General features: G+C 39.6%; 4 protein-coding genes across 11 annotated transcripts in view; 3 read left to right on the top strand and 1 right to left on the bottom strand.

The window, feature by feature from the left end:
- Positions 1-269: 269 nt before the first annotated feature.
- On the top strand, positions 270-9,881 carry spdl1 (spindle apparatus coiled-coil protein 1). Its single transcript, XM_010899137.3, has 12 exons — positions 270-415; positions 1,150-1,318; positions 2,943-3,119; positions 4,727-4,921; positions 5,099-5,248; positions 5,849-5,947; positions 6,038-6,148; positions 6,247-6,387; positions 6,519-6,619; positions 8,502-8,689; positions 8,798-9,062; positions 9,565-9,881. The coding sequence occupies exons 2-12, from the start codon at positions 1,154-1,156 to the stop codon at positions 9,725-9,727; spliced, it is 1,755 nt and encodes a 584-aa protein (XP_010897439.2). The 5' UTR covers positions 270-415; positions 1,150-1,153; the 3' UTR covers positions 9,728-9,881.
- A 1,494-nt stretch (positions 9,882-11,375) lies between these two features.
- On the top strand, positions 11,376-14,955 carry sil1 (SIL1 nucleotide exchange factor). Its single transcript, XM_010899146.5, has 9 exons — positions 11,376-11,684; positions 11,808-11,940; positions 12,066-12,174; positions 12,342-12,456; positions 12,587-12,769; positions 12,957-13,078; positions 13,199-13,295; positions 13,495-13,659; positions 13,764-14,955. The coding sequence occupies exons 1-9, from the start codon at positions 11,580-11,582 to the stop codon at positions 14,130-14,132; spliced, it is 1,398 nt and encodes a 465-aa protein (XP_010897448.1). The 5' UTR covers positions 11,376-11,579; the 3' UTR covers positions 14,133-14,955.
- si:ch211-195b11.3 (KAZAL_FS domain-containing protein) lies at positions 14,622-16,287 on the bottom strand. The gene is made up of 4 exons (XM_010899158.4): positions 16,179-16,287; positions 15,505-15,545; positions 15,298-15,407; positions 14,622-14,706 (listed from the first exon to the last, which is right to left on the bottom strand). Exons 1-4 carry the CDS (start codon positions 16,225-16,227, stop codon positions 14,655-14,657), a joined length of 252 nt encoding a protein of 83 aa, XP_010897460.2. The 5' UTR covers positions 16,228-16,287; the 3' UTR covers positions 14,622-14,654.
- Positions 16,288-21,359: 5,072 nt separating this feature from the next.
- csnk1a1 (casein kinase 1, alpha 1) overlaps positions 21,360-27,337 on the top strand; it is a 28,075-nt gene continuing 22,097 nt past the window's right edge. For 5 of the 8 annotated variants that reach the window (XR_002196698.3, XR_002196697.3, XR_002196696.3 and 2 more), the window contains exons 1-2: positions 21,360-22,185; positions 22,414-22,520. Coding sequence is in view for 3 of the 8 variants with exons in the window: in XM_010899185.4 (XP_010897487.1) it covers positions 22,063-22,185; positions 22,414-22,520 (230 nt within the window). In the remaining 5 variants the exon portion in view is untranslated. The remainder of the gene's footprint in view (positions 22,186-22,413; positions 22,521-27,337) is intronic. The other 3 variants (XM_020045999.3, XM_020045998.3, XR_002196699.3) reach the window with 2 other exon arrangements.

Below are 27,337 nucleotides of genomic sequence, written 5' to 3'. Positions count from 1 at the left end.
TTATTAACTAACGACCAGTCTTTACTTGTGAAGAAATATGTTTTGTAGATTAGTAGTAATAGTCACATTCAGTTGTTTTGATCCTCTCGAAAAAGATCATCTTTTAATTTAAATAGTTAAACCCTTCCTATTTGTCCAGTGTATCTTAACGGTAACCTTAACATAACCACATGTCTAAGAACCAAATATATAAGTAAAATGTAATACATTTTACGTGTACATTATACGCCATTTAGACTTGGTTGCTCTATTACTGGAATCCTTTCAACAAACATGAACGTTTGTCTCGCGATATTTGGCTTGTGACTGGAGCAAAATTTAAATTGTGTTCTAACCCGGAGATCGAAAAAGCTAATGTGTTTGTGACACGGCTTTATAGAAAATCGGCAGATTTACCCTTTGTGACAACTTACTGGTAAGATATACTGGCTAGCTGAAACGTGATAATGCATTTTACAAAAACATTTTACACTTGATTACTTCGCTGCAACAGTTAAGTAACTTTAGCTAAATGTGTACCCTCGCGAGGTAAAGTTAGTGAGTACTGACTGTACAGTTAGCTAAACGATAATAACTCTAGCTAACTAGTTAATGTATTCAGCTCATCCAGGATGAAAATGGTTACTATCCGATGTTAGTGTTGTTCACAGATCTTGGTACAAGTTGCTAGTAGTCTTTACAATCCGTTGCCACATCGCGTCAATCGTTTTTTCAGTGTTTCTTGATGACGTTACCGAATAGTTTAAATCGTATTGTTATATATGCTAATACTGTTGTAGAACTTTTTGTATGCTTATTTGTTTGGTATCAGGTGTATAATAAAAGAAAAGACGTCCACATACGTTACAGCAAGACCACCTACGTAACCAACAGGGGTGTAAAAAGTACAAAGTAGAAGTACTCGGTTGTGTTCACCAGTTTTGGGAAGTTCCTAAAGAAGGGTTAAATGACCATGTAAACAGAGTTCATAACTCACCAGTGTCCTTAATTGATAATTTACACTCTTCCTTTTTAAAAGTGGTGAACACAGCCGAACCTAGTTGAGTACTTTTACTTTGTACTTTTTACACCTCTGGTAACCAAATATTAAACGTTGCTGGACTTGGGTGTCTTATTTAGTTTCTATGATTTTGCTTTTCTTCAATTCAGAAAGATGTCTACATCAGGAGATGAGATCCAGCGACTTCAATGTAAGCTGAAAGAAACAGAGGATGCACTGCAGAAAGCAGCCCAATATGGCCTTCAGCTGCTTGACGGGCAGCTGGATTTGCAGAACAAGCTGGAGGAGCAGCAAATCGAGATGACCAACACTGTAGAGGTAACTTCTCGTTCTCGGATAATGAGTGATATCTTTAAAGATAACTGTCTTTATTACAGTTTATGAATAGGCAATAAGCAGTATAACTTGTTGCAAAATAAGCACTGCTGAGTGCAAAAACTACAAAAAGAAAAGGTGTACTTTCCTATATTACATGTCACATTGAATCCTTTCAGAAATTACTGGAATGTTGATGGATTGTTTCAGTATATCAATACTAAAATATGTGCTTATGGCTTAAAATCAAGCCCTTCAGAATAAAAAAACATTTTGTTTTATTTTTTAAAAGTCTAAATAATAAATCTACAGGAAATATATTCCCGGAAAGATTCAGAATTCAATACACACTTATTTTCTTGTCTCCTTAAAAACCTTTGGAGGAGGTCTCTGTCCTCTGAACGTCATCTTAAAATGATTTGACGAGGAAACAGCAAGACCTTTTTTTACCTTTTAGATTTTATAACCAACAATATTGCAGATTATTTTCTTGGACAATTACATGAAATTTAATGTCAATGCCTTGTTGCATAATCGTTTTCTTTTTAGATTATGAGAGAGAATAAAATGATTTCCCATCTTGTTTGAATTTTCATTGGCTTGTTCAAGATACACCACATAGGATTGTGGCCATCAATTGCTGGAAAATGAAGCAATATGTGTATGCTCTGCACAGAAATGTGGTATTGTTCTGACAATGGTCTTCACACTTGCAAGACTCTGGGGGGACTATTGAAAATGGGGCGCCTGCTAACTCTGATGGTGGGACCTCGAGCTATTGATATCAGCAAGTTTACACAACATCTCTAGTCTTCTGTATATTTCTCTGAAAATGTAGTGTAATGTAAACAAACAATGAGGGTTTACTAACTGTGCCACTGATACTTGTGGAAGTGCCCAAATATCTTTATTTGGAGCTATTCTTTGTCTCCTCAATCCTGAACTTAGCCCTTTTAAGAGAAGCAGCCCCATAGCATGATGCTACTGTCATGCTCGATTGCAGGTACTGTGTACTTCAGGTGTTGAGCCTTGTTTGCTTTGCACCAAACATCTTTTGGAATCAAGGCCAAAGATTTATGTTAGGTAACATGTATTTTGAAATTGTATATCCCTTTCCTGATCTTTACCTTTGAACAATAACATCCATGGATGTTTTGAAAGCTCCTTATGGACCATGGCCATCTCTGCAGCCAAGAAACCTTTTAGGAAATTCTACAGCTAATTTTATCTGATCACAATTATTCCAGTTGACGACCGGTGACAGGCAAATTTCTCTCTGTTGCAATACCCATTATAAAGGGTGTGTACATTTATGCCAACCAGGCATTTTATTTTTTGTAACTTTTCAGAGAAATATTGTTTGTTGTTATAAAGGTTAAATAATATGTTACATTTTGTCTTGATTTTAGCCGTTATTTAAAAATGTTGAATATGGGCACATAGACTTGACATCCATTGTAGTTGTTCAGCAGAACTCCATGTTTTGGTAAGTGCCCAATGTATTATTTCATGTTAGCAAAGCAGGCTAATTATATTCTGAATGCCTCAGATGCTGAAGCAAGTGTGTATAAGAAAACAGTGGGTTTATTTTAGAGTTAAAGAAAGGCTCTTGTTTGTCTTTCCTCAGGGCCTGGAGCAGGAGAAATACACTCTGCAACGGGAACTGGAGCTAAAAAGTCGCATGCTGGACAGCTTGCGCAGCGACTATGAATCTGTCAAAAGCCAGCAGAAGCTCCAATTAGAGCATCAGGAATCACAGTTGGAGAGAAACCACACTATGGAGCTAAATGAGTGCAGGAAACAGGTTTGTGTAATCTCTGAAAAGAGTTGGGTGTATTTGGGAGATATAGTGCTGTGAACAAGTTACACTGCATGTTATCACATCAGCCGAAGTGCTAACATGAAACGTAATATCAGATAAAGGAGGTCCTGTGTGAACAAACACACATTTCACTTAAGTGATACAACATCCTGGACCCTTATGTGAAAAAGTAATTAAACCCTTACGCTAACTGTTGGTGCACAATGACTACAGGTAAACCCTTCCTGTAATATTTAATTTAGTATCACCGAATCATGGAAGACGTTTGGCCTACTCCTCCGTGCGGACATGCTTTAACTCAGTGACACTTTGGAGAGAGTTTTTATTGTTAAAAGTGAATGAATGTAGCCTACATGGTCATTTGTTTAGGCGAATACCCTTTCCCTCGGTCTTAATAAAAGTTACTTTTTTGGTGAAGGTCGTGATCTGGGACTAAATAAATCCCATTTTGAGCTGGATGTGTAATATGTTGCTTATATATGCATAATGTGTCAGTTGAATCACTATCATACTCCACCTCAACATGAAATTCACCTTGACATGAACGTGTGAAAGCAAGTGGTTTTGATGATACATATGATTTGCCGTGTTTTGGCTCACTTTTACAACCAGTGGCCAAAAGTGAATCCCAGAGTGTATCTCTAATGGCATTTGATGCACTGCAGATGGGGCACCTAATAAAAGTTGCTCTGATTGCTAGACTACATGCCACCCATATGCCACTTAAACTATAAGTGGTCCAATGTGTCTACTTATTTTTTAACACTTTCAACGTTTTTTTTTAAGTAACCAGAACTTTGCTTTCTGCCCTTCTTCCCATGGTAACATTTGTTATCCCTATGTGGACAGCCATGACCCCTAAGCAAGGGGACTGGATTTGAGAGAACTTACAGTCAATACTATACATCTACTTAATAAGTGACCTTAAGAAGTTCAGTTGAACTTAGTTAATATCTTCAAAATGGCTTTTCTACATGACATGGAATGTTAACATGACTCTGCATTCAATAGTTGAGATTAATTGAATCTTAAGGCATGGGATTTTCTATTTGCTTTAATCCCTGGTTTTAGAGAACAAACTGCTTGTTTCTTGGTGAAACATCTCAATGAGGTTTAGGTCTAGACTTGGACAAGGTGGCTGTTCTAAAACTAAAGTTCTTGTTCCTCATCTGTTCTGATCTAGACTTGCTTGTGTGTTTTTAATGTGTTGCCTTGCTCTGCTGAACTTCAGCTTGTGGGCAAATGACCTAAAATTAAATCGTTTATTTTCTCGTATTTTTGCGGCACTATGAATTAAGGAATAATGAAATACTCTCAAGGACACCAGGAGTTGTTGTTTTTGAGCTGATACTTACTTGTGTGTGTGTGTGTGTGTGTGTGTGTGTGTGTGTGTGTGTGTGTGTGTGTGTGTGTGTGTGTGTGTGTGTGTGTGTGTGTGTGTGTGTGTGTGTGTGTGTGTGTGTGTGTGTGTGTGTGTGTGTGTGTGTGTGTGTGTGTGTGTGTGTGTGTGTGTGTGTGTGTGTGTGTGTGTGTGTGTGTGTGTGTGTGTGTGTGTGTGTGTGTGTGTGTGTGTGTGTGATTGACCTTAGATGGAGAGAGTGAAAGGTGAACTGGATGAGGCACAGCTCAGTGAGAAGCAGCTGAAGCATAAACTGGAGCTCCAGACAGAAACTCTGAACAACAAGATGGAGGAGCTACGTGTGGTTACAGAGCGGGCTCATGAAACCATGTCCTCTGAGGTGATGGAGTTGCAGGTGGAGAAGATGGACCTGGAAGCTGCAAAGGTGATGGCCATACTAGCAAAAATATAACCCTTTCTGTTAAGATCTATAAAGATTGGAGATTTTGGAAACACTTTCTGTTTTCAGAGTTCATTTAACATTTTAGTCATTTAGCAGGTGCTTTTATTCAGAGCGGCTTAAATATACTGTATAAATAGCCTTTTTGTTTTGTCAACTCAGGCCACCTTGGAACATGCACTTCAGGAGGCCCAGTACAAAGAGCAGCAACTGGTGCTGATCAACACGAACCTTAAACGCCAATTGGAGCAGATCACTGAGGAGAAGGAAGACCGTGAGAGAGAAGCCGTCTCCTATTTTAACGCCCTGGAGGTAAACAAAAGATTCTTGATTTCTTGATCCAAAATCAAGGTCAACTGGGCCTGCTCAGCGTTTCTATACATGCCACAGAGCATCATAGGTTGTTAATTGCTTAATTGTACACTCAACAAAATAATAAATGCAACACTTTTGTCTTTGCACCCATTTATCATGAGCTGAACTCAAAGATCTAAGACTTTCTGTACACAAAAGGCCTATTTCTCTCAAATGTTTTTCACAAATCTGTGTTATTGAGCACTTCTCCTTTGCATACTGATATGCCTCACCTGGATGGATTATCTTGGCAAAGGAGAAGTGCTCCTTAACACAGATATAGACAGATTTGTGAACAATATTTGAGAGAAATAGGCCTTTTGTGTATAAAGAGAAATCGATCTTTGAGTTCAACTCATGATAAATCGGGGCAAAAACAAAAGTGTTGCATTTATTATTTTGTTCATTGTATCTTGCAGTACACCTGTATTGAAGCATGTGCATTCATTATGTTCCTCCACTCATTTATTCAGGTTTTTCCTTTAATTTCTCAAACGTCTGTAAATTGCTCTACATTCATAGTTATTCATGTTAATGAAACCATTTGCCTGTTTTTAGAAAGCCCGGGAAACCAACCAAGATCTCCAGATTCAACTGGATCAGGTGTTGCAACAGGCACAAGATCCAAACAGCAAGGGAAATTCTCTATTTGGAGAGGTGAGTGTTCCATTGCAGTCTGTCTCATGAGCAACTCTGAATGCATTTTCTGGTGACCCATGCTTCTGAACCTGTTAATCTAATTTTCAGCTTGAGGACAAGCGAGCAGCGATGGAGAGACAGCTGATCAGCATGAAAGTACAGCACCAGTCCCTTCAAAAGCAGCATGCCTTCTCCAAACAACAGTTACATCGTATGAAGGTACAAGACATGTCCTGATGTTTGTAATGAACCCTAATGACAGCATGAGACTGTAACAGGGGTGGGTTTGGTGTCACTAATGGGATCTTTTCCTTCAGGTTCAGATAGCCACTCTGATGCAACTGCAGGGCTCTAGGGCTGACCCTGCGCAGCTGGAGCGCCTGCAATCCATGCTTTCAGAGAAGAACAGTGAGATACAGGCCCTCATGATTAAACTGCGCCGCTTGGAGAAGGTGGAGGTGAACTCCTCTTCTTTGTGCTTACTTTAATTTAAAAATAAAACAAACAAAAGGACCAACCACATGTAATTGCCAGTATTCACCGAGTACTGCGTAAAACACGCTAATCTGTGGTTACTGCGTCCATGCAGATGACACTGAAGGCGCAGCCTTCTCCGGCCCCAGTGGACGCAGACAGCGGAGATGGGACCTACTACACAGACCTTCTGAAAATGCAACTTTCAAATTCTGCGTGAGTTATCGGCGGTTTAGGACACAGTATGTCTGTTGGGTGACCCGGGTGGACCTTTGAGTCGTCTCCCTCCCCAGCTGAATCCCCTCCAGCTAGGCCCCCGGCCCGCCACTTGCGGGTGCCTCTCATTTGCCCGAAGCACAGTGTGTGTTCTGGGCTGCAACTGAGAGGCAGGTGTGCAGCAACTTGGCCAGCGTCTGATCGCCCTCCGCTGTTCTTGTGCCTTTGCATAGGCTACATACAGTGGGGAGAACACGTATTTGATGCACTGCCGATTTTGCAGGTTTGCCTACTTACAAAGCATGTAGAGGTCTGTCATTTTTATCAGAGGTACACTTGAACTGTGAGAGACAAAAATCCAGAACATCACATTGTATGATTTTTAAATAATTAAATTGCTTTTTATTGCATGACATAAGTATTTGATCACTTACCAACCAGTAAGAATTACGGCTCTCACAGACCTGTTAGTTTTTCTTTAATGAGCCCTCCTGTTCTCCACTCTGTAAGAGCATTGAAGACGGGTTGTGGCTGGGTCTTCCAGCATTACAACAACCCAAAACACACAGCCAGGGCAACTAAGGAGTGGCTCCGTAAGAAGCATCTCAAGGTCCTGGAGTGGCCTAGCCAGTCTCCAGACCTGAACCCAATAGAAAATCTTTGGAGGGACCTGAAAGTCTGTATTGCCCAGCGACAGCCTCTGAAGGATCTGCAGAAGGTCTGTATGGAGGAGTGGGCCAAAATCCCTGCTGCAGTGTGTGCAAACCTGGTCAAGAACTACAGGAAACATATGATCTCTGTAATTGCTAACAAAGGTTTCTGTACCAAATATTAAGTTCTGCTTTTCTGATGTATCAAATACTTGTCATGCAATACAATGCAAATTAATTACTTAAAAATCATACAATGTGATTTTCTGGATTTTTGTTTTAGATTCCATTACTCACAGTTGAAGAGTACCTTATGATAAAAATTACGGACCTCTACATGCTTTGTAAGTAGGAAAACCTGCAAAATCGGCAGTGTATCAAATACTTGTTCTCCACACTGTAGGTACACAGATATATATATTTAGCTACACAAAGCCAAAGAATATCAGCAGGCAATGTGCCATTTTGTTCTTCTGCCTCAATCACACCTGATAATTAGGCCTGGTAATAGGTTCCATTTAAATGTGAATTTCAGGAATTGACATGACATACTATTTGGGGCTTTATTTAGGAGATTTTATGTTTTTATGGTTCCTGCTCAGTATTTAAGCAATAGGGTGAACGAAGTCAAGAGAGCCAGCACATCAAAAATACCTATCACTACTCCAACATGCAGCAGCATGAAGGTGTGTCACGTGCCAAGAAACACATCAAGCTCCTAGCAGAAAGAACAGCGCTATCTGCCATTACCACTCAGTCCATTCTTGTCACGGGTTTGGTAGTAAGCGCACTTCACATCATCACACTAGCCTGGGCTAGTTCATACTTCAAATATTTTTGAAGTAAGGAATTATGGACTGGAGCCATGTTCAAAGTGTTTTTCGGTGGCTTGTCCTCAGCTAGAGCTGTCCTCACAATGTCCCCCCCCCGTTATTCCTCTGAAAGAAGTAACTCCATAGTTAATGGGGCACTGTAGAATCCTGCTTCTAAAAAATAACACAACGTATCTTCCTGTCTTCTCTTACCATACAAGACCAGAATAGTATTAACTTGTCCAGGCAGGTTGAGGATGGGAAGGATAGGACTGCGAGTGTCTAAAGCCAGTATAAGGAGATTACAAGTAAGTGCAAACTGATAGACAGACCGGCGAGAAAGTCTAACTCCTGGCCCTTGTCTGCATTAAAGTATGGCATCCACATCATGATATTTAACCAATTGGTCTGTTTCTGTAGGAAGGACGCAGAGCGGCTTGGGGATGAATTGTCTATGCAAAGGATGAAGTCACTCTCTGAAAGTCAAAGAGCATTAGAGCTGGAGAGGAAGCTTTACAGTGCTGAGAGGGCACTCAAGCAGAGCCAGAGTGATAACATCAAGCTGCATGTCAAAGTGGAAGAGCTCAGGTTGAAATATGAGCCCAATGGTAAATTACCCGAAATCGTAAAAAGTATTTGAACAAATATTTGCTGTGATAACTTAGATATTTAAAAGAGAGCCAGTAAGGGACATTAATTCCATTTGTTCTCTCTAGAGATGAATCAAATTCAGAAGCGCAAGCGTGAGAAGCTTCCTGTAGACATGCCAAGCCATATTCCAGAGGTGAAGATAGAGGAGCCCATGGTCCCAGATGTGGGCCTGTCCAAGCCAAAGGAAGAGCGAAATGAAACAGAGGAGAGGCTCGCTGTTACTGCTCAGCTACCCTCCAACAACCCTGAACCTAACACCGCTTTGCCCAGGGCCGGCAAGTGTGTCCGTATTTGTGAGGAGCCGCCATCCACCATCCCTAACCCTCCCAGGTGAGCGTCCTCCTGGCCCTGCAGTCCTTTGTCTCTCATCTGCTTTGTCAACTTTGGTTTCTTGGTCTTCTTCCTCACCCTGGGCTTTGTTTGTGCTCTCACCACTCGTCCAACGCTGCCTAACCTTTCCCTGCCTTCATTCATTTGCAATGTTTAAAGGATGGTTCTATTGTAATGTACCATATTTTACCACAAGTCAGCATGTAACGTCTTACTTTGAATGTATTTGATTAATGTTGTAATTTAGGTGCAAATAACAAATATTGGTTTGCAAAATGCTCCGTTTGGAAACAGCTTTCGGTTTTGGTTTAATGTTGAATTGATGTTCTTTGCACTGTCATTGCATATTGTCAAGTGGGTTTTAGAATTAACCTTTTAGTTTTAATCTAATTGGTTTGATTTGTATGACACCATCTACACTAGAAATTGAAGACAGGATTGTAAACATAATTTTTGCGACTTTTATTTGACAGCACTTATACAAATAATTGTTTGTCTTTAGCTCTCTTTCAGCTGACTTTAAAATCAAGACTGAGGAGCTGGAGGTGGAGATGGAAGTTGGAGACAGGAAAAGAAGAGTTGAAAAGAAAAAGAAGCTAAAATCTCAAGAAGTCATCCATGTTACCTCCCAAAAAACTATGGAAAGTCAGTGTTCACAGCAGTAGCTGGGAGTTTATACAGTATATTTGTGAAATCAAGGACTAACATTTTAAATATTTTAAGTTTGTGAATATATGAATAAAGACAACATGGAACTAAGTTTGGTTCATTAACATGCAGCGATTTCATGTAAAATAAATAGAATGTACAACAAATACATTGATTTGTTTATGTCAGGATTTTTTTCAGTATTTATTTTTTAACCCCAAAAGATGATGATAAATCTGTTTTTCTTTTCATTTATAACCAACCATCAATATAAATAATTTAGCTAGCCTGCATATTTGCAATGTTAACAGATTTATTAAGATGGATAAAATAGTATTTGAAAAACTGTTTGCAGTACTTTGAACCCAATAAGTATAAGATTATGGTATTTTACTTTATTTTGAGGAATTCTTGTCATGCTACAAGATTGCTGTAATTATTAAGGATTCATCAGTTGTACTTGATGCCATTCCCTCTAGTCTTGCTTTATCATTTAGGAATGTGTCAAGGCCACAACAACAGAACTTTTTACCCACGATAGACCCACGTTAATTCATTAGTAGGTAAGTTGTTTTTTTCTGGATCTATAGAAAATAATTGAACTATCTGTGTCTTGATTTCAACATGATTTTGTACATATAAATCTTATAAAATCTTGTCTAAAAATGTCTGGTCAAATAATTCTGTATGTTGCCACACATAAAATGCGTTTGAAAAGTAAAACGCGTTTCAGAACCCTTAACTTTTCCCCCATTTTGTTGTTGTAGACCCCCCCCCCCTCCCTTAATCAGTCTAGACACAATACCTGATAACCAAACAAAAACAGTTTCTTTTGGACATTTCTGAAAACAAAACTGAAATATCACATTTACATAAGTATCAATACCCTTTGCCATTACACAAAATTGAGTTCAAGTATATCTAGTTACCATTAATCATGCTTGACCACAATCTATAACTTGATTTGAGTCTACTTGTGGAATGTATTTTGATTGGACATGATTTGGAAAGGCTAATCATTTTACATATATATATCCCAATACTGATGTGTATGTCAGAGCAAGGACCAAGGGTTCAAGTAAAACAACCAAAAGTACACACAGTTGGAAGAGGAATTTTTGTTTTACTATAAAATGTAGTTAATACTTAATTAAACTGGCGAAGTATTCAATACGTTGTTTTTTATGAAAATATTGTGGTCTTGTGTATCCGTGCGTCTTAAGGAGGCTCTCAGGGCCATTATCTATACTCACGGCCCACTTTCGTTCCATGAAGGAACTGAAGATACATGATACATCAACTTCTAATCTGATGAAATACTAGAGTCAGACTCTGTAATGGACTGGTGTTCCAGTTTAACCCAACAATAATATATGCTGTTAAATACTCTAAAATGAAAAAAACATGTAAAACTTGTTTCCTCCTGCTTACAAAATATACATCTTCAATATCAAGAAATGTAGCTAGTTATACACAGGATATATCATATGAAGTGCAGTATTTTGAAATGTACATCTCTGACCGCAAAACGGCTTAAAACTACAAAAATCTTTACGAAATCTGTTGTCAATGCGTCAGAGAAGTCTATTCGTTAACCATTCGCTTAACATCAAATTCGAAGTACACGCTTTTAAATTTGATTGGCTCTCGTTTGTTGTGACTTCAACTGTGGGCGGGTTGAACTTTCTGACAAGTGTCATCTTTACACGTCCATGCTGGGATCTAAAATGATGCAATTGAGTACATAAATACACGATGCATCGTAATAGTGGCAGTCTACACATGAATTGTGTTGTTTTCTAACCTTAACTGTTATCATATTCATATTGTAGCCATCAATACAGTAGTCTTAGCTAGCCTATAGCAAGTATGTTCATCGGACGCCGGAGAAGAGGAAGTAAATCCACCATGCTGAATGTGGCACTCATGCTTTTCGTATTGAGTTTTACATTTTTTCATGTGCTCAGCGAGAAAGTGAGTAGTCGAAAGTTTCTATCGTTACCATTACTAATAGCTATATTACAAATGCGGCTGTATGTAGCTTGTGTTTGATAATAGGAGTCTGTATAATTATTTCATATAATGCTGGCCCTCTAGTCTCCCTCTGCTCTGACTGTTGTGGAGAGCCCTGAGATCAGCCGGGAGGATGCCAGCCATGGGAACGAAGAGGCAGATCCTGAGGATCGGGAGGTTTTTCATTCCACAGATCAGTGGCAGACCCTCAAACCAGGTACTTACTTTGAACTGCACAGGTTTGTCACGTAATACACACAGATAACCTAGTAGGATTACATTACATGGAAAATAATATCTGTGGAAGAATGAAAATAATTGTAAAATATGGTAATTGTTCAGGTCAAGCTGTCTCAAGGGGCTCTCATGTAAGGCTAAACCTCCAGACTGGTCTGAGGGAGGTCAAACTTGGGAGACATCACATTCTCAAATACCAAGAAGATGGCCAAAGGTATGAAAGGAGGCTGCAGTAAAACCTTTAGATCAGCTAATCTTCATTAAACCAGTAAAAAAAAAAAAAGAAGAATGTACCCATTGTATAGTAGATGCCTGAACGCTATTGTATGTTGGCTTGAGATTACATCAGATTCACCAAAGGCTTTTCTCTCTATGAGTCAGACAGGAGAAAGAGAACCCACTGAGACCATCATTCAGCACTGAGGAGCTGAAGAAAGCACTGAAAAATCTAAAAGAAGTGGATAATGAAACCAGTGACAAAGAAAAACAAGCCAATGTATGCTTACATTTTTTGCGTCTAGTTTCTTCTCACAGCTGAGAAAATTTGATTACCAGCTCTATGTTTGATTATATATTTCTCCAAACTAGTCCTTACTGTGGTCTTGTGTTTCTGTGTGTGTCTTCAGGAGGCTCTGAAGGCCAAGTTTCGTCCCATGGAGGAGCTGAAGAGAGACATGGCCAAGCTGGACATGCTAATGGAGTCAGACTTTCAGATTATCAGCAGACTTGTGTCCCAATTCAACAGCTCCAACGCCACAGTGGAAGAGAAGGTTAAAGCTCTGAATGACCTAGAATACCTTGTTCATCAGGTAAGCCCCCCAACTGTAGATCTGTTTTAAAAGGTGAGAAGCAATGATATACTGTAGTAGTAACTGCCAAAGGTAAATTATAACACAATAGAAAATACCTAACTGTGTGTTGTGAGAATCTGTAGTAATTAGAGTTATTATAGTAGTAATATTATATGGTAACAACTTCCTGGTTGTATGTTGTCAGGTGGACAATGCACAGAACCTGGCGTCAAGGGGAGGCTTGAAACTTGTGGTTGATGCTTTAAACAGCACAGACTATCGTCTTGAAGAGAGTGCTGCTTTTGTCTTGGGGTCAGCTCTGTCCAGGTATTTTTCTCCGTTAACCCATACGAACTGTTAGAATGTAAATACCAGCCAAAAGACGGAATGCTTTTTGTTGTTGTTGTTGTTGTTGGTCAGTGACATTTTCATTCACCATCCTTCTAGTAACCCGGTGGTGCAGATAGAGGCAGTTGAAAGTGGTGCCCTACAGCAGCTGTTGACTTTACTTGCCACTCCAAGACCCATGTCTGTTAAAAAGAAGGCAAGTCCTGTTCTTATTACCAAAATTAAATCCATTCATTTAATCCATTCATTAGTACTTTCTTGTTTTTCCCTTTTTGGTATAAATCCCGTGAACAGCTTCAGAGGAAATCTGAAGTCCCTTTAATAACCTCTTAAACATCACCATACCCCAGTCTATAAACCTTTCTTTCTTATTTTGTGTATTTTCCTGTAAACAGGCGTTGTTTGCTGTGGCCTCTTTGCTACGTCACTTTCCTTTTGCCCAAAGCCACTTCCTTAAACTGGGTGGACTGCAGGTATTGAGCGATCTTTTCCGAGCTTCCGGGGGTGGAGCCCTCCGTGTTAGGATTGTAACCATCCTCTATGACATGATCAATGAAAAGGTGAGGGCCACTTTTAAACTTTGACAAAGGATGCGAGGTTAGTCATGTGCGGTCAAATGATGTGTTACTGTCTGAACATCTATTCTATGAATGTTCTATTCTAGGAGCTGATATCTCAGGCCGGGCTTGACCCTATTCCAGATGCTTCTCACAATGAACGTTTGCGTCAGTATGCGCAGGTCTCCCTCCAACCGGTGTTAGTAGAGCTGGGCTGGTGCGGCCTGGTGCCTGACCTGTTAACTTCCCCAGAGCATGACTGGAGGGAGAAGGCCCTGAGAACACTCCTGGCCATGATGCCTTACTGTCAAACTCAGTATCAACAGGACTATGCCCTGTCTTCATCCCTCAGCAGCCTCCAGGAACAGTACCAGGAGCTGGTGCTCACAGAGCAAGTCCTTGGTGATGAAGATGGATACTTTGGGGAGATCCTGGCCCTGTTGGAGACATTGGTGCTGAAACTCAAGCGAGCATAGGGCTGACTGAAAAATCCTTTCAGTGGACAATGTAAAAAAAAAAAAAAAAGTATTGTAATGCATTTCTGTAGTATTCTTATTTTGAGGCTGTGTGATATGGTTTGCCATGCTTCATCAGCAAATCACAAGGTTGCCTTTTAGGTGTTGCCTCAATGAGATAACGTTCCTGCATCTGTGATGCATAATGATTTGGCTTGTAAGACCCTCTAGACCTAGCCTGGCTGACCGCCCAAAGTCCTCCTGACTTCCCACTGAAAAAGCTGTCCTGCACAATGTCTCAATGAAGGGGATGTACAATTTTAACTGATTGGTTCTCCTGTGTCTTCCCTCACTCAAACACCCACATGGATGACCATACAGCCCTAGAGCACTGCCCCTTCCAAACAACAAGAAGTCAACGATGTTCATGCTTCATTATTTTATTTGCTTATAGTAATCAGCAGATTACTGGTGTCCATTGCTGGTGTCCATTGGCACTCCGTGCTTTCAGCAATGTTGGCTAGACGTGTTGAGACTCTCCTGTTATGCCTCACACACTCCTCTGTGTTTGACCAGGACATTCTTTTGTTTGAGCCTGTGAAAAGGTGTTCGGTAAACAACTTTAAATGGAAGATTCCAATGTAGAAATTTGAATTCAATGTACAGTGCTAAACCAAATCAAGGATTTTGGACTATAATATTGAGTCTACCTCTCAAATAGAATGTATTGTAATGATTGGAAATATGTGTCAACTAATGATATCTAAGTTATTTTTTTCTGTTTATTAAAATTATGGTTGACGAGAGTAAATGTAACTAATAAAATAAATGTAAACAAAGTCTAGTACATGTCCAGCTGCAGTCAATAGATAAGTGTCAACAGGTCATGTTCCTTCAGTGATAGTGCAAATGTTTCTGGAACGTGGTAATGCCAAGTTGCCTCATGGATGCGTCATTGATGCTAGGTGCACCTGCTGCATCCTCTTATTTTCTCATGTTTCTGGTTAATATTTTCTTAATAATGCAATGCCCAACCTCTTTGTTTGGTTTGCCACCACTTTTTCAGTGATATGTGGAGGCTTCAAAGACAGCGTGAATAATTAACGTTCTGTAAATTGTAAAAAGGAAATAGTTCTCTGAAACATTATTTTTGGTAAATGACTTCATCCCTGTGATTAATACTTACTTGTTCTCCTGACACAGCACACACTCTGTGTTATAAGTGTTGCCATCGCTCCCACACACTGGATCAAACTCTCTGGAGCACATGTTTCCTTTATATACATCACACCTCGCCTGTTCAGGGACGGGAAGGGCAGTCATTCATATTGTGTTATACATACATCCTCAAAGTCTTTGTTTCCATAGAGTAGCTATTCCTAATGTATCTCACCTCTCTAGGCTGTGGGACTTTCTTGTCATCCATGGCAAAAACTGCAAAACGAAGAAGAAAGTCAAAGAGACTCACTTTTTCTTGATGCGAGTCATAATATTCATTGTGGGAAAACAGGTTGGCTTATTTATCAGACAAACGTTGCTTAACTGCCATCTGAAAAGATGCCTTTTGTTAATGATCTTTCAAAGAGCACATTCCACTTTTTTAAAGGACTTATTGTTATCTAGACGACTGACGGTTACCATGTTTTCTCAAGTAGCAAAATGACGCAGTTAAATACATGTAGGCCCAGTTATCCCAATGACAGGATTTGTGAGTGATACATGTCATCTTGGGTTTGATAGCATGAGGTCTCCGATGTTGTCTGTTCTGTGACTTCCCACAAAATGAGCTCTCTGACTGTCAACTTCATAGATCCTAGGAAAAGTCTAAACATAAATGCTTGTGTAGACAAAGGCGTTTCACCTGCTACTCTATTCTACTGCCATGAACGTCGATAGCTAGTTATCCTACACATCGTTTTTCTGACATTCTCACATTCTCCTGAAAGCCAAAATCATATCAAAGTAAGTACATAATAAGCTGGACTATGACATTTTTTAATTACCTAGACATTTTATTACATGCCACAAAAGCTTGCGAGTTATTCCATAATGGTAATAATTACTCACCAGAGAGAGAGAGCAGCACAGTAGCGCAGAGTAGTATTGTAAGCTTCATGGTCGCAAACAGTATTGCTCTGAGTTTGAGTACAGGTGTGTGTTTCCCTTGCTATCCAGACTGCCTTTTTATATGGGGCTTTTGGGGTCAAATACCTCTCCTACAATCCCTCCTCCCTACTGGTTTGTTTTCATTGCCTGAGTTTTTGCCACATAGCAGTGTGTTGGCCAGCCAGGGCCAATGGTGATCTGTGGCTTTACTCACTCACCATCGCCATCATTACTAACATCATGCAGGTGTTAAGGGAGCAGGGACGCACAAGGTTAAACATATTAACCCTGTTAAAGCCAAGCTCATCACTGGTGTGCATGGCCAAGCATGAATGTTGAGTTCTAAGGGCCATAGATACTATCGGTGGGTTTGCGGTTCACATGCTTAAAGAGAATATTGTCTGCACTGTGAAACTTGATGGTAGGTCCTTGATGTTATGAGATTTTTGCATCCACTCGTCCCAGGTACTTTTAAGGCCAAAGGAATCAAAACCTTTACACTGCTACAATATATTGGATTGGATTCAACATTTTTGTCCTTGAACATGTACAGTACAATGAAATGCAGTAAACATTGAAGGGCAGGGACAATCCCACAAGACCACAGGGCTTGCTGGTAGTCTGACTGAGGAGAGATTATAGGCCATAAAGTCACTTGGGGCAGTCAAGGGCCAAGGAAGGCCTGTGGCAGAAAGCTTGACGGTTCTAATTCCTAAGCCGACAAGATAAAAAACCTTGTTGTACACTCCCTGAGCAAGACTGTTAACCCCAATTGCTCCCAGGTTGTTGCTGTAAATAACAATGTGTACTTAGCCCACTTACTTGAAAAAAACAACAGTTTATAATAAAAAAGGAATCACCTGGAAGGGTTATTTCAGGAATCATTCAATTCATTCTGAAGAACCCTCTGAATATCCTCTTTTCTTTTTAGATGGACTTTCATTCTTTCAGTATTAAACACAAATCTCCATGATAGACTGTATCTAGATGTTTGAGTACTGACATTGAATGTTTCCATAATATAACACTGACATAAAAGTGCCATGTACAATTTAATTTATGCTGAGAAGACAGACATGATTTCTTTTTATAAAATAAACCAATTCTAATCCTCACCGTGTTTTGAAAGAGTAATTTTAATCTAAGCAAATCCCAAGATATATGTAGGAAGAAACATGTTCTAGAACAGAACCACCCAGAGTAATAAAATTGAGATCATCTATATAAATATACAGTATATATTTAATTTCATTTACATTTAGCATGGGATTTTAAAGTGGTTGGAAATCAGACAGCAGAAGTGCCAACACTTGAGCAAGAGAGGGAAAATTTAAGTCACACTATTTCAGAGTTACAGAAATAATGTATATATAGAGTATTCAACAAAGGACCCCAAAGGGAACCCTGGAGAACATCTTTGTGAACTTCTAGACAATTTGATTCAACTGCATCCAATACGACCTGTGTGGCCTACCAGAATGGCCTATTAAAAAACAACAGCAATAATAAGACAAAAACTTACTAAGCATGTGGGAGAGGGTAAATAATGATAGGCTTCATGCCTAGAGACTCGTTGTCTGTGTGCAGACACACAGACAACGAGTTAAACATAGAAATGATCCCAACTGGCAGCCCTAGACAGAGTAAAAATAAAGGAAACTATGTCCCTACTGGCAAGAGTGAGTTTAACAGACATGAAACCAGTAGGGGGAGGGGGAATGTCTTGAGGGGCAAGGAAAGGAGGGTTGGCCAAATCTATGATTCAGGATGCTATATTCACTGTTACCAAATGCAAAACAGGAAACTTTGTAGTGAGACTTGGCTAGTTTTCAGACCCCTCTGGGTGTGTTTATTGTTAATAGAATCTCATGACAAAATGCAGCTTCTTTTTTAAAGCTGCGTGTGGTGCTCATCTCTGGGATGCTGCTTATGTGTGCCCCCATCACTGCACTCCCTCCTTCTCTTTTCTCCACTCTAGCCTCTCTGCCTCCCCCACAACAACAGACAGGGAAATTAAGGGGGACAAGAAAGTGGATAAAATGACAAAACAAATAAACATGTCAACTGATGACCTACATAAATACTTGAGAAATGACTAGAAATACTTGAGGAGTGAGCCGCGGTCTGCTGGATACAATGGCATTGTTTATGAGAATCTAAACCATAATTTATCATGGGTATATTGTGACTCCTTGACTGATCTATTAACAATTATGAGTTGTTATTTATGACATAAGTCATAAATAAGCTGATTTGTAGATCAGCAGTTGCATGCAGTCGTTGATGTCATCAATAAACCCCTAAATGCACACCCACATGTATCTTCTAAAATATTGTAATCCCGTTATAAAAAAGGTAGAGGTGCAGTATAACTGTAGTACACGATAACCACAAATAGAGTGCAGTGTTGCGTCCATAATAGCACTGTTGTTTTTTTACTGCAGTATTTATGCAGTGTAACATAACTGAACTGCACACTGCAGTTACTGTGTCCAAAATATAACAGTTGAATGCAGTTACATTACTGTTACGTCACTTTCAAAACAGCAATCTTTTATTGAAATGAGAGGCAGAGTTTAACTGTTTTTTATGTTTTTTATTCCTAACGCAGGTTACACTGTAAATGTAAGATGAACAGGTAAAGAAGACGGGTAAAGGACTTTCTAATTTAATACAGGCAAGTGTTCTTTCACATTCACTTGCATCACCTCATCTTGTAGATTGCCTTTTATCAATTTGGTAAGGGAATTTGTTTGAAAAAATCCCTGTCATGCCCACCGCATAAATGGTTTCTAATACAGTCATGTCTTTGGACCGTGGGTCATCCAAAAGCATCTTAATGACTGGTTGACGGTGCCTTCCACTACCTAACCAACATGCGATGGAAGGGCAGATCCTCACAGCATGTTTCACATTGGTCTGGCCCGTCTTCTTTGTTAGGGTGTACATTTTCTTTGAAATATTCCCTTGAAAGGATACATCCTAGTGGGTCAATTTCATAAACAACTAAAGACATTAAACTGCAATTCACCACTTCACCCCAGTTTATGCCTTGTGGCTACCACTAAATAAGTGTGAACGAAACCCAAGCACATCCATAGATAAGGTGTGTGTGACTGGATGACTGTGATTTCAAAATATGAATTTACACAAAAAACAGGTCAATGGACGAAAAGGATGTCAGTCAGACATTTAGTGTCTAATATTGCACTAGTAACTCCTTGTGGTGGGTCTGGCACCATAAAGCTCAAATGTGGTTGTTGGCTTGAAAATGTGCTTTCATCCAAGTGTTTAGATTTTGGTAAATACTTCCTGGTTGTATGGGTAGTGTGATAAGAAATAGAACTCTAAGAACATTAAATAGTCTAACCACACCAACGTGGTCAAGAAGGATAAACAACACATCTTGTCCCAATGCACCTTCCTGTTCTTAGGGACGTTATCCACATGGTGCCTCAAAAATACATCTGAGTTCATCTGAGTTCACCAGGAACCATCTGAGTTCACCAGGAACCTGAGATGGACAGATGTGGAGTTATTTTAACTTTTTGGAAATAGGCAAGGGCTCTTCTCTCTTAGCTTCAAGGGGAAGCTGGTTTCACCTTTGGGGTATCAGAACAGAGAAGTGCTTTGACTGTACTGAGACAGAGTTGGCCTCCTCTACAGGTGGGACTTTTAAGAGACCAGAGGTGGTGGATTGTTAGGGATGTAAGGTTATAATATAGCCTGAGCGACTCAATACCTTGATGTTTACAGAGAATAACTGAGTGCTGTCAACAGAGTCACGCCAAGGTTCTTTGCATTCTGGGATGGGAACTCTAGAGTTGTCAGCCATATTTTAGAGCATACCGGTCTTTCCCCAAAAGAAGAGCAGCTCCGTCTTGTCTACGTTCAGTTTGAGGAGAAAGGCTAACATAAAAACAGAGTTGTCAGCCAGCCACGCAGAAAAGCAGAAAAACTAAATGTGGAAAAAGGTTTTAAACAAGTAATTTAATGGTTGAATAGATACAAAATGCTGACTGCTTAGCATACAATAAAGTTGATGACATGCAGTGCTTAAAATGAATTACCCTTTTCTCTTTTCATTTATTAAGTATGCATTGATTATGTCGACAGCCACAAGCTGTTAGGTGCTGTTTTTTATTATCTTACATTATATTTATAATGTGAATGGTCAATCCAAGTTATTACAATTATTATTTTAACAAGTATAATTTTGGGGAAAGCTACAATGGCTACAGTTATCCAAACAAGATGCACACCACCCTCCAATTCGAATTGTCCTTAATGCAATGTATAGGTGACTGATTTTAATATTATTCATCAAATCATGATGAGAGTTTTGTCCAGTTTTACATTTCAAACAGTGCCGCTGTTCCTGTGTATGGTGCTGTCAATGGAATTGTAGTCAAACCTTAATTGACCGTCGATCGCGTAGTTTTGTAAAATTCTTAAAGTCGAGTTGTCAGACACATCCAGCCAAACTTACTTTGAAAGACGCGGTAACAAACGTAGTCAACATATAAAAAACTGATTTGTCCAAAGCACCAATCTTGGTCGCATTTCTTCACGACAGATCTATGGGACTATTTACGTTTATGTCGTCTGTGAACTAGATATGCCCAAAACGAATTAATCTGAACACATCCCTCAGTACGCCTTTTACTCGGATTTTTGAGTTCACGAGTTTATGTGTTTGGACAGGCTTGTTAAATGAATTTGGGGATTTCGACAAAAACTTCTGTGCTATGATTTTTTCTTTTCTTGTTACAAAGCCCTTTTAACACTGAGGCAATAGGTGGCACCAGTGAACCATTGTTACGCTAATGACAATTATTAAAATGACGCAGTCAGTACGGTAAATTAAACCTGACGTTAACAAAATATGTTCTCTAATGTCAAGTTGTAACGTGTGGTAATCTCTGTTTAGATTTTATATTGGACTTAAATTAAAAGGACAGCGGGTATTTCTGAACATTAAGATACTACTTGATGTATTAAACACTACTTGCAATGCATATATAACAAAACTTCGTGTAATAATAACTGTTATATAATATAGCATATCAATTTTATGATTATATTCCTGCTTCCTAGGCAAGGCCCTCTTCCGCAACCACAAATTCATTACGTCACAGCTCGTCCCTTGCCTGCAACCCCCCCATACACACCCCAGTGTTCCTCGCGCCCGCCTGCGCCCTGTTCTGAAGCTAAGCTAGTAGTAGCTACCTAGCTACAGAAGCTAATCACCTCGAGACTGACGGCGGAGTAGTGACAAGAAGATGGCGGAGTGAGTGGGTTGCGCTTTGAAGGAAAGCAGCGACCCTTGATTACCGTAATATATTATACAGAGGAAAATACATCGACATTTTAAAATACAGCGGAAATTTGACGAACGAAGAATATTGCCCCTCTCGCGGAGGTGGTTCAAGTAGATTATCGAACTGGGCTTCGCCGTTCCGCTGGTGTCCTTTCGATAGCTCGACGCTAGCGGGCTGCTGTAGCTAGCGCGTTAGCTACCCAAGGCACACTGGGCGACGCACAAACAAGACACTTATTGGGAGTGTTTTCAGAAGAATTCTGTTGCCCTATTCGTGAAATGAGTTGATTTTATTTTTCAAGATTTATCAGGATTTTTTTATTAGCTAACTAGCGAATAGCAAAAACAAACAAATTCTGTTGGCTAGTTAGCTAACGTTAGATTGTTTCAAGTAGCGTACATCGCCCACGACCACAACGGAGGACTGTATGTTCTGATAACGAACTGGCCGAATAGGGGAATTGACGGAGCAATCCCATATAATCCTATTTTAAATTGATCGGGGTTGCTCGTGATTTCGAGGATATGGCAAGCAGTAGCGGCTCTAAAGCCGAATTCATTGTCGGTGGAAAATACAAGCTTGTCAGAAAAATTGGATCTGGATCATTTGGTGATATATACTTGGCAATCAACATTACAAATGGAGAGGTAATTAACATCACGTTTTCATACGGCTGTGTAACTGTTGATTTTACGGATAGTTAGCACCAACTACCTTGTTAGCTAACATTAGCTACGTCGGTAGCCATCATAGCCAACTGTATTCAATGATTTTTAACACGTTAACCTAGCAACCGTGGCTATTTGAAGGTATTTTTTAATATACATGTTTAGTTATCGATCGACTACTAACTTGCTGGTTATTTTGTTTCACAGGAGGTAGCTGTAAAATTGGAATCTCAGAAAGCCAGACATCCTCAACTGTTATATGAAAGTAAGCTGTACAAAATCTTACAGGGAGGAGTTGGAATCCCGCACATAAGGTACTATTTTTCAAATCCTAACATTTCCAAATCTGTTTTTGAAACCAGCTTTTGCTGTGTAACGATGGTAATATACGTGTGCAGTATTTTTCGCTGTTATATTTTGTCGAGACGGAGGTATTCTAGTTTACTTTTCCGTATGCCAGCAGTAACAAGCAGCACGCTAGCGTGTTAGCTGGCATTCGCTAACTAGTTTTTCGCGTTCATGTCACTTTTTGTCCTTTCACGTAAAAAACACTTAATTTGCTTTTAAGTTTATTAGGACCATCAATCCTCTGATACATATACATTTTTATAAAACGTGTTCGCTGTATCACATAACATGAGAAAAATCAGGCCACGAACAAATCGGTGGTTGGAAATGGCCGCCGCTCTTTTGTTGTGTTTGTTCCAACATGTCTTCCTTCCATGTTAGAAAATGGCGGCTCAGCACTAGCGAAAACAGCTCTCTGGCTCTAGTGGTTTTGTATTTCAAGGTGACTTCAACTCAAATTATACATACTATATATTGCCAAACCCTTGATGTGAGGTTTTATTGGTTACATGGGCATATGATGAGTTGGACGTGGGTAATGGCTTAGTTAACTTGCCTTCGAGTTATGTTGAGACAAGACTATACACTGAATGTGCATACTTTTAACGTTGTGATTCTAAACAGAACCAGGACCAACGAGACCATGATTTGAGGGGTTTATCTTGTGAAACAATTGAATGCTCTTTTGGAGGAGTGATTGTAATTTCAGGCCTATTTGACTTTATCTATAAGCATAATCAGTCATTTATCCAATGTGGTGTCTATTATGACATTCTGTCGTAGCCATTCTTCCCTTACATCATTATTTATGCATATAAGACCAGATCCGTCCCATCCAAAGTTAATGTTTTTTAAGTAATAATTGAGTTCAAAGGGTGCAGCAGTTTCTGGGGATAGTTTGGTCAACACATTTTGTACAAATTGTCAATTTGAAAAGTGTGAAAACAATCAAATTGGAGTATATCTGATATTCTATAACACAAGTTGTGTGTACATATGGCATACATTTCTATAATCGTTATGTGCTACTAAGGAAACACACATTTTGCTTGTTCAGTAATATGAGTAACATTTTAAGAAAAAACAATTAACTTCAACTGGCAGCCACCTAGGAGCAATTGGGTACCTTGACTGAGGCCACGGTTTGTGATATTTTCCACCGTGGATCCTCTGGGATTCAACCCAGCAACCTGGCCCAAAACTAACTGCTGGACTTCCTGTTAACCCATTTACCTATGTGGCTGAAGAGGTTGTGAACAGTTTCAATCAGGTGTTGTAGTGTTCTGTCAATGCTATTTAAGCCTATTGCCCGGAAGGTCAAAGCTAGTAAGGGCTAAGGTGATTATAATCTGTCAACTTTCTTGTTATAGAACGCATGTTTTTTTGTGAATAGAGATTTAGTAGTTGCCATTTAACAAGTTGAATGATTTTCCCTTATCCATCATGTTAAGGCTTAGCCCCTCTTGAGGCTGTGATTGAGATTAGGATAATCCCTTTGTTACCTTCACACTGAGCTAGTGCCAATATCTCGTTATATTGAGTTAGATTGATGAGTGTTGGTATACATAGATTACGCACGTGTTGCAAGGCTTGAACTCTAGAACTTGCCAACAGGTAAGACCCATTGTGTTTGGATGTCCAGTCATGGATATGCCCATCCCTTTACTGCTGGCGGGCGGTCGAGGTTGTCAATTTTCATGACTGGTAATCAGCAGTCTTTCTAGTAGAGACTGGGGTTTTCCTGACCTGGTTTACTTGTAATTCTTCTGAACTTTAAAGGCAATTTCAGGTTTTAATGGCCATTGAATGGTCGACGGGCTGTATAGTGCTGTACATTTTTGTTTTGTCTTTGGGAAGGTTGTTACTCAAGGATCTTGCATGATGATTAAAGTAACTCATGGGACTTTGTCAAAACATGAATAACCTGTTGAACAAGCACCTACACTCATGTTGCCTGTAGCAATTGAAAAGGTGCACATGCTGTATTCAACAAACAGAAGTATTTAGCTCTCTCCCTTGGTTCCTATAAGGTTTTGAAGCTCTGCTCTCTTAAAATGCCAGACATTTCGGATAATGTGTATTTTGATTTCCTTAATTTGTTCTCTTAGTCGCATTTTTCATTGAGTAAGCTGGGGTTTTACAATGGTGTCTGTCTGTTAAAGAGGAAATGAATGTCTTGCAAAGGGCCTGTAGTTTCCTGTAATGTTTTAGTCTGTGGTTAATGTCGTGTTCAATCTGTGGATTCTTTATTGTGCTTGGATGGTAATATATTATGATCTGAAATGTAGCCTAGACCAGTGTTTTTCATCTTGCACTGTGACTATATAATAGTTCACACCTTGAAACACCCCTCCAGGTCGAGCACTCAATCCCTGTGAAAATGGAACATGTGACTGCAGCTATAAACAGCATGCTTTTTTCTGCTGCTGAACTGAAGTTTTTGTGATTGTTTTCGGGGTCACTTTAACACTTTTCCCCCGGTTTATTCTTTAGAGGGGAAAACGAATTCACCTTTAGAGGTGAATTAAAATGTTGTGGTGTTTGCTATTATAGTCTGTTATGCAGAATGCCAAGTCATCATGATATTGCAAACATTGCGGTATGATGGATTTTACTCAGTTAGGATATTTTTTTCTTGTATTGTTCTCTATGTATTACTAATACTCTGAATGATTCTATCACATTAGAATGAGAAGTTATTTGGTGTTCTGGGGGGGGGGGGGGGGGGGGGCAATGTATCCAGTGTAATTATCCTTAAATAGCTTATCTGGTCCTGTTCTTGTGGGATGTTTTCTGTCTATCCCAGAATATTTTGAGTTAATGCGAATGCAGCTGGGACAGTGTCATTTGTGCATGGTAGCATGAAACAGCAGAGCAGCTGTTAGAATCTTTTCCCCCAACACTGTGCTAATATTTTTATTTTATTGTTGGTTGCATTTATGAGTGATATTGTCCCACTCTAGTGCCCTGAGACATTTAAACCATCATTGGCCTCCGTAGTCTTGCTTTTGGGTCGAAAGTTTAAAGATCCTGAGAAACTCTGATCGGAAATGTAATATTCACGGATAATCTTTAGTTTTCTCCTGCATTTTTAACTCAAGTCAATAAAGGTAGCGCCCCAGTGGAAAACATCCAATATCACGAAACTTCTTTGAAATCCAGGTCCAGCTATAAAATATGGAGGATGTTACAGAATTTGATTGCATACTATTAATAGAGCTGTATTAAGTTTGTCAGCTTAGTACCCCTTTTTATCGGCAGTATCACAAAAATTCCTAGGTATCTTCACCCCATTACATTTAAGGAATTGCAGTGTTAGTGTCCACTGAAATGAGTCCATATATGTAAAAAAATAAATAAAAAAAATCTAGTTGTACACTTGGCAAATCTGTCCTTAATATATTGCTGAACTGTATTTAAAAATGTATTTGGATAATATGCAGAATTGCAGAGGACTTCTTGATAAACGCAATGTTCAGTGGATAGTCTACACACACCTGTTAAAATGGCAGGTTTTTGTGATGTAAAAGAATGAGAGAAATCATGTCAGAACCTTTTCCACTTTTAATGTGACTTATGTGAAAAACAAACCGAAATCTACGAGGGGGGAAAATGAAAAATAAAAACCTTACAATAACCTGGTTGCGTAAGTGTTCACACACTCTTATAACTGGGGATGTGGCTGTTTAGAATTAACCAATCACATTCAAACTCGTGTTAAATAGAAGTCATTACACACCTGCCATCATTTAAAGTGACTCTGATTAAGTTCAGCTGTTCTAGTAAGATTTTCCTGACATTTTCTTAGTTGCATCTCAGAGCAAAAGCTATGGTCCGCAGAGAGCTTCCAGGGCATCAGAGGGATATCTTTGTTGAAAGATATCATTCAGGAGAAGGGTACACAAGAATTTCCAAAGCATTAGATATACCATGGAACACTGTGAAGATAGTCATTATCTAGTGGAGAAAATATGGCACAACAGACATTACCAAGAACTGGACGTCCACCCAAAATTTATGAAAAGACGAGAACTGGTCAGGGAGGCTTCCAAGAAGCCTACAGCAACATTAAAGGAACTGCAGGAATTTTTGGCAAATACTGGCTGTGTTCTACATGTGACAACAATCTCCCGTATTCTTCATATGAATGGGCTACGGGTTAGGGTGGCAAGATGGAAGCCTTTTCTTACAAAGAAAAACATCCAAGACCGGCTGAAGTTTGAAAAACAAACATCAAGTCTCCCAAAAGCACGTGGGGAAATGTGCTATGGTCTGATGAAACCAAAGTTTAACCTTTTTGTTAATTGTTCCAATAGGTATGTTTAGCGCTAAAACAATACTGGACATTACCCAAAGAACACCATACCCACAGTGAAGCGTGGTGGTGGCAGCTTCATGCTTTGGGAATGTTATTCTTCGGCTGGAACAGGGGCCTTTAGTCCGGGTGGAGTTCCAAATACCAGGCAATTTTGGCACAGACCCTTCAGGCGTCTGTTGGAAAGCTGAAGAGGAAGTTCACATTTCAGCACGACAACGACCCAAATTCACTAAAGCATGGCTTCACCAGAAAAGGTTAACATTTTGGAATGGCCCAGCCAGAGCCCAGACCTGAATCCAATTGAACATCTGTGGGGTGATCTGAAGAGGGCTGTGCACAGGAGATGTCCTCGCAATCTGACAGATTTGGAGCGCTTTTGCAAAGAAGAGTGGGCAAATATTGCCATGTCAAAATGTGCCATGCTAATGGACTCCTACCCAAAAAGAGGGAGTGCTGTAATAAAAT

Source organism: Esox lucius, chromosome 4, assembly GCF_011004845.1.
Source record: "Esox lucius isolate fEsoLuc1 chromosome 4, fEsoLuc1.pri, whole genome shotgun sequence".
NCBI lineage: Eukaryota > Metazoa > Chordata > Actinopteri > Esociformes > Esocidae > Esox > Esox lucius.
Note: the sequence above shows the minus strand (reverse complement) of the source record. Positions and strands in the feature narration are given on the sequence as shown.

What these genes read in the sequence shown, in the direction of transcription:
- sil1 (XM_010899146.5), top strand. Translation starts at nt 11,580, where the DNA reads ATGTTCATCGGACGCCGGAGAAGAGGAAGTAAATCCACCATGCTGAAT. An exon ending in GTGGCAGACCCTCAAACCAG is followed by an intron (nt 11,941 to 12,065) that starts GTACTTACTTTG and finishes GTAATTGTTCAG; the next exon opens with GTCAAGCTGTCTCAAGGGGC. An exon ending in TAGAATACCTTGTTCATCAG is followed by an intron (nt 12,770 to 12,956) that starts GTAAGCCCCCCA and finishes GTATGTTGTCAG; the next exon opens with GTGGACAATGCACAGAACCT.
- si:ch211-195b11.3 (XM_010899158.4), bottom strand. Translation starts at nt 16,227, where the DNA reads ATGAAGCTTACAATACTACTCTGCGCTACTGTGCTGCTCTCTCTCTCT. An exon ending in AAGTCCCACAGCCTAGAGAG is followed by an intron (nt 15,408 to 15,504) that starts GTGAGATACATT and finishes GTCCCTGAACAG; the next exon opens with GCGAGGTGTGATGTATATAA. An exon ending in GTGCTGTGTCAGGAGAACAA is followed by an intron (nt 14,707 to 15,297) that starts GTAAGTATTAAT and finishes ACCTTTTCACAG; the next exon opens with GCTCAAACAAAAGAATGTCC.
- spdl1 (XM_010899137.3), top strand. Translation starts at nt 1,154, where the DNA reads ATGTCTACATCAGGAGATGAGATCCAGCGACTTCAATGTAAGCTGAAA. An exon ending in GCCGCTTGGAGAAGGTGGAG is followed by an intron (nt 6,388 to 6,518) that starts GTGAACTCCTCT and finishes GCGTCCATGCAG; the next exon opens with ATGACACTGAAGGCGCAGCC. An exon ending in ACCATCCCTAACCCTCCCAG is followed by an intron (nt 9,063 to 9,564) that starts GTGAGCGTCCTC and finishes GTTTGTCTTTAG; the next exon opens with CTCTCTTTCAGCTGACTTTA.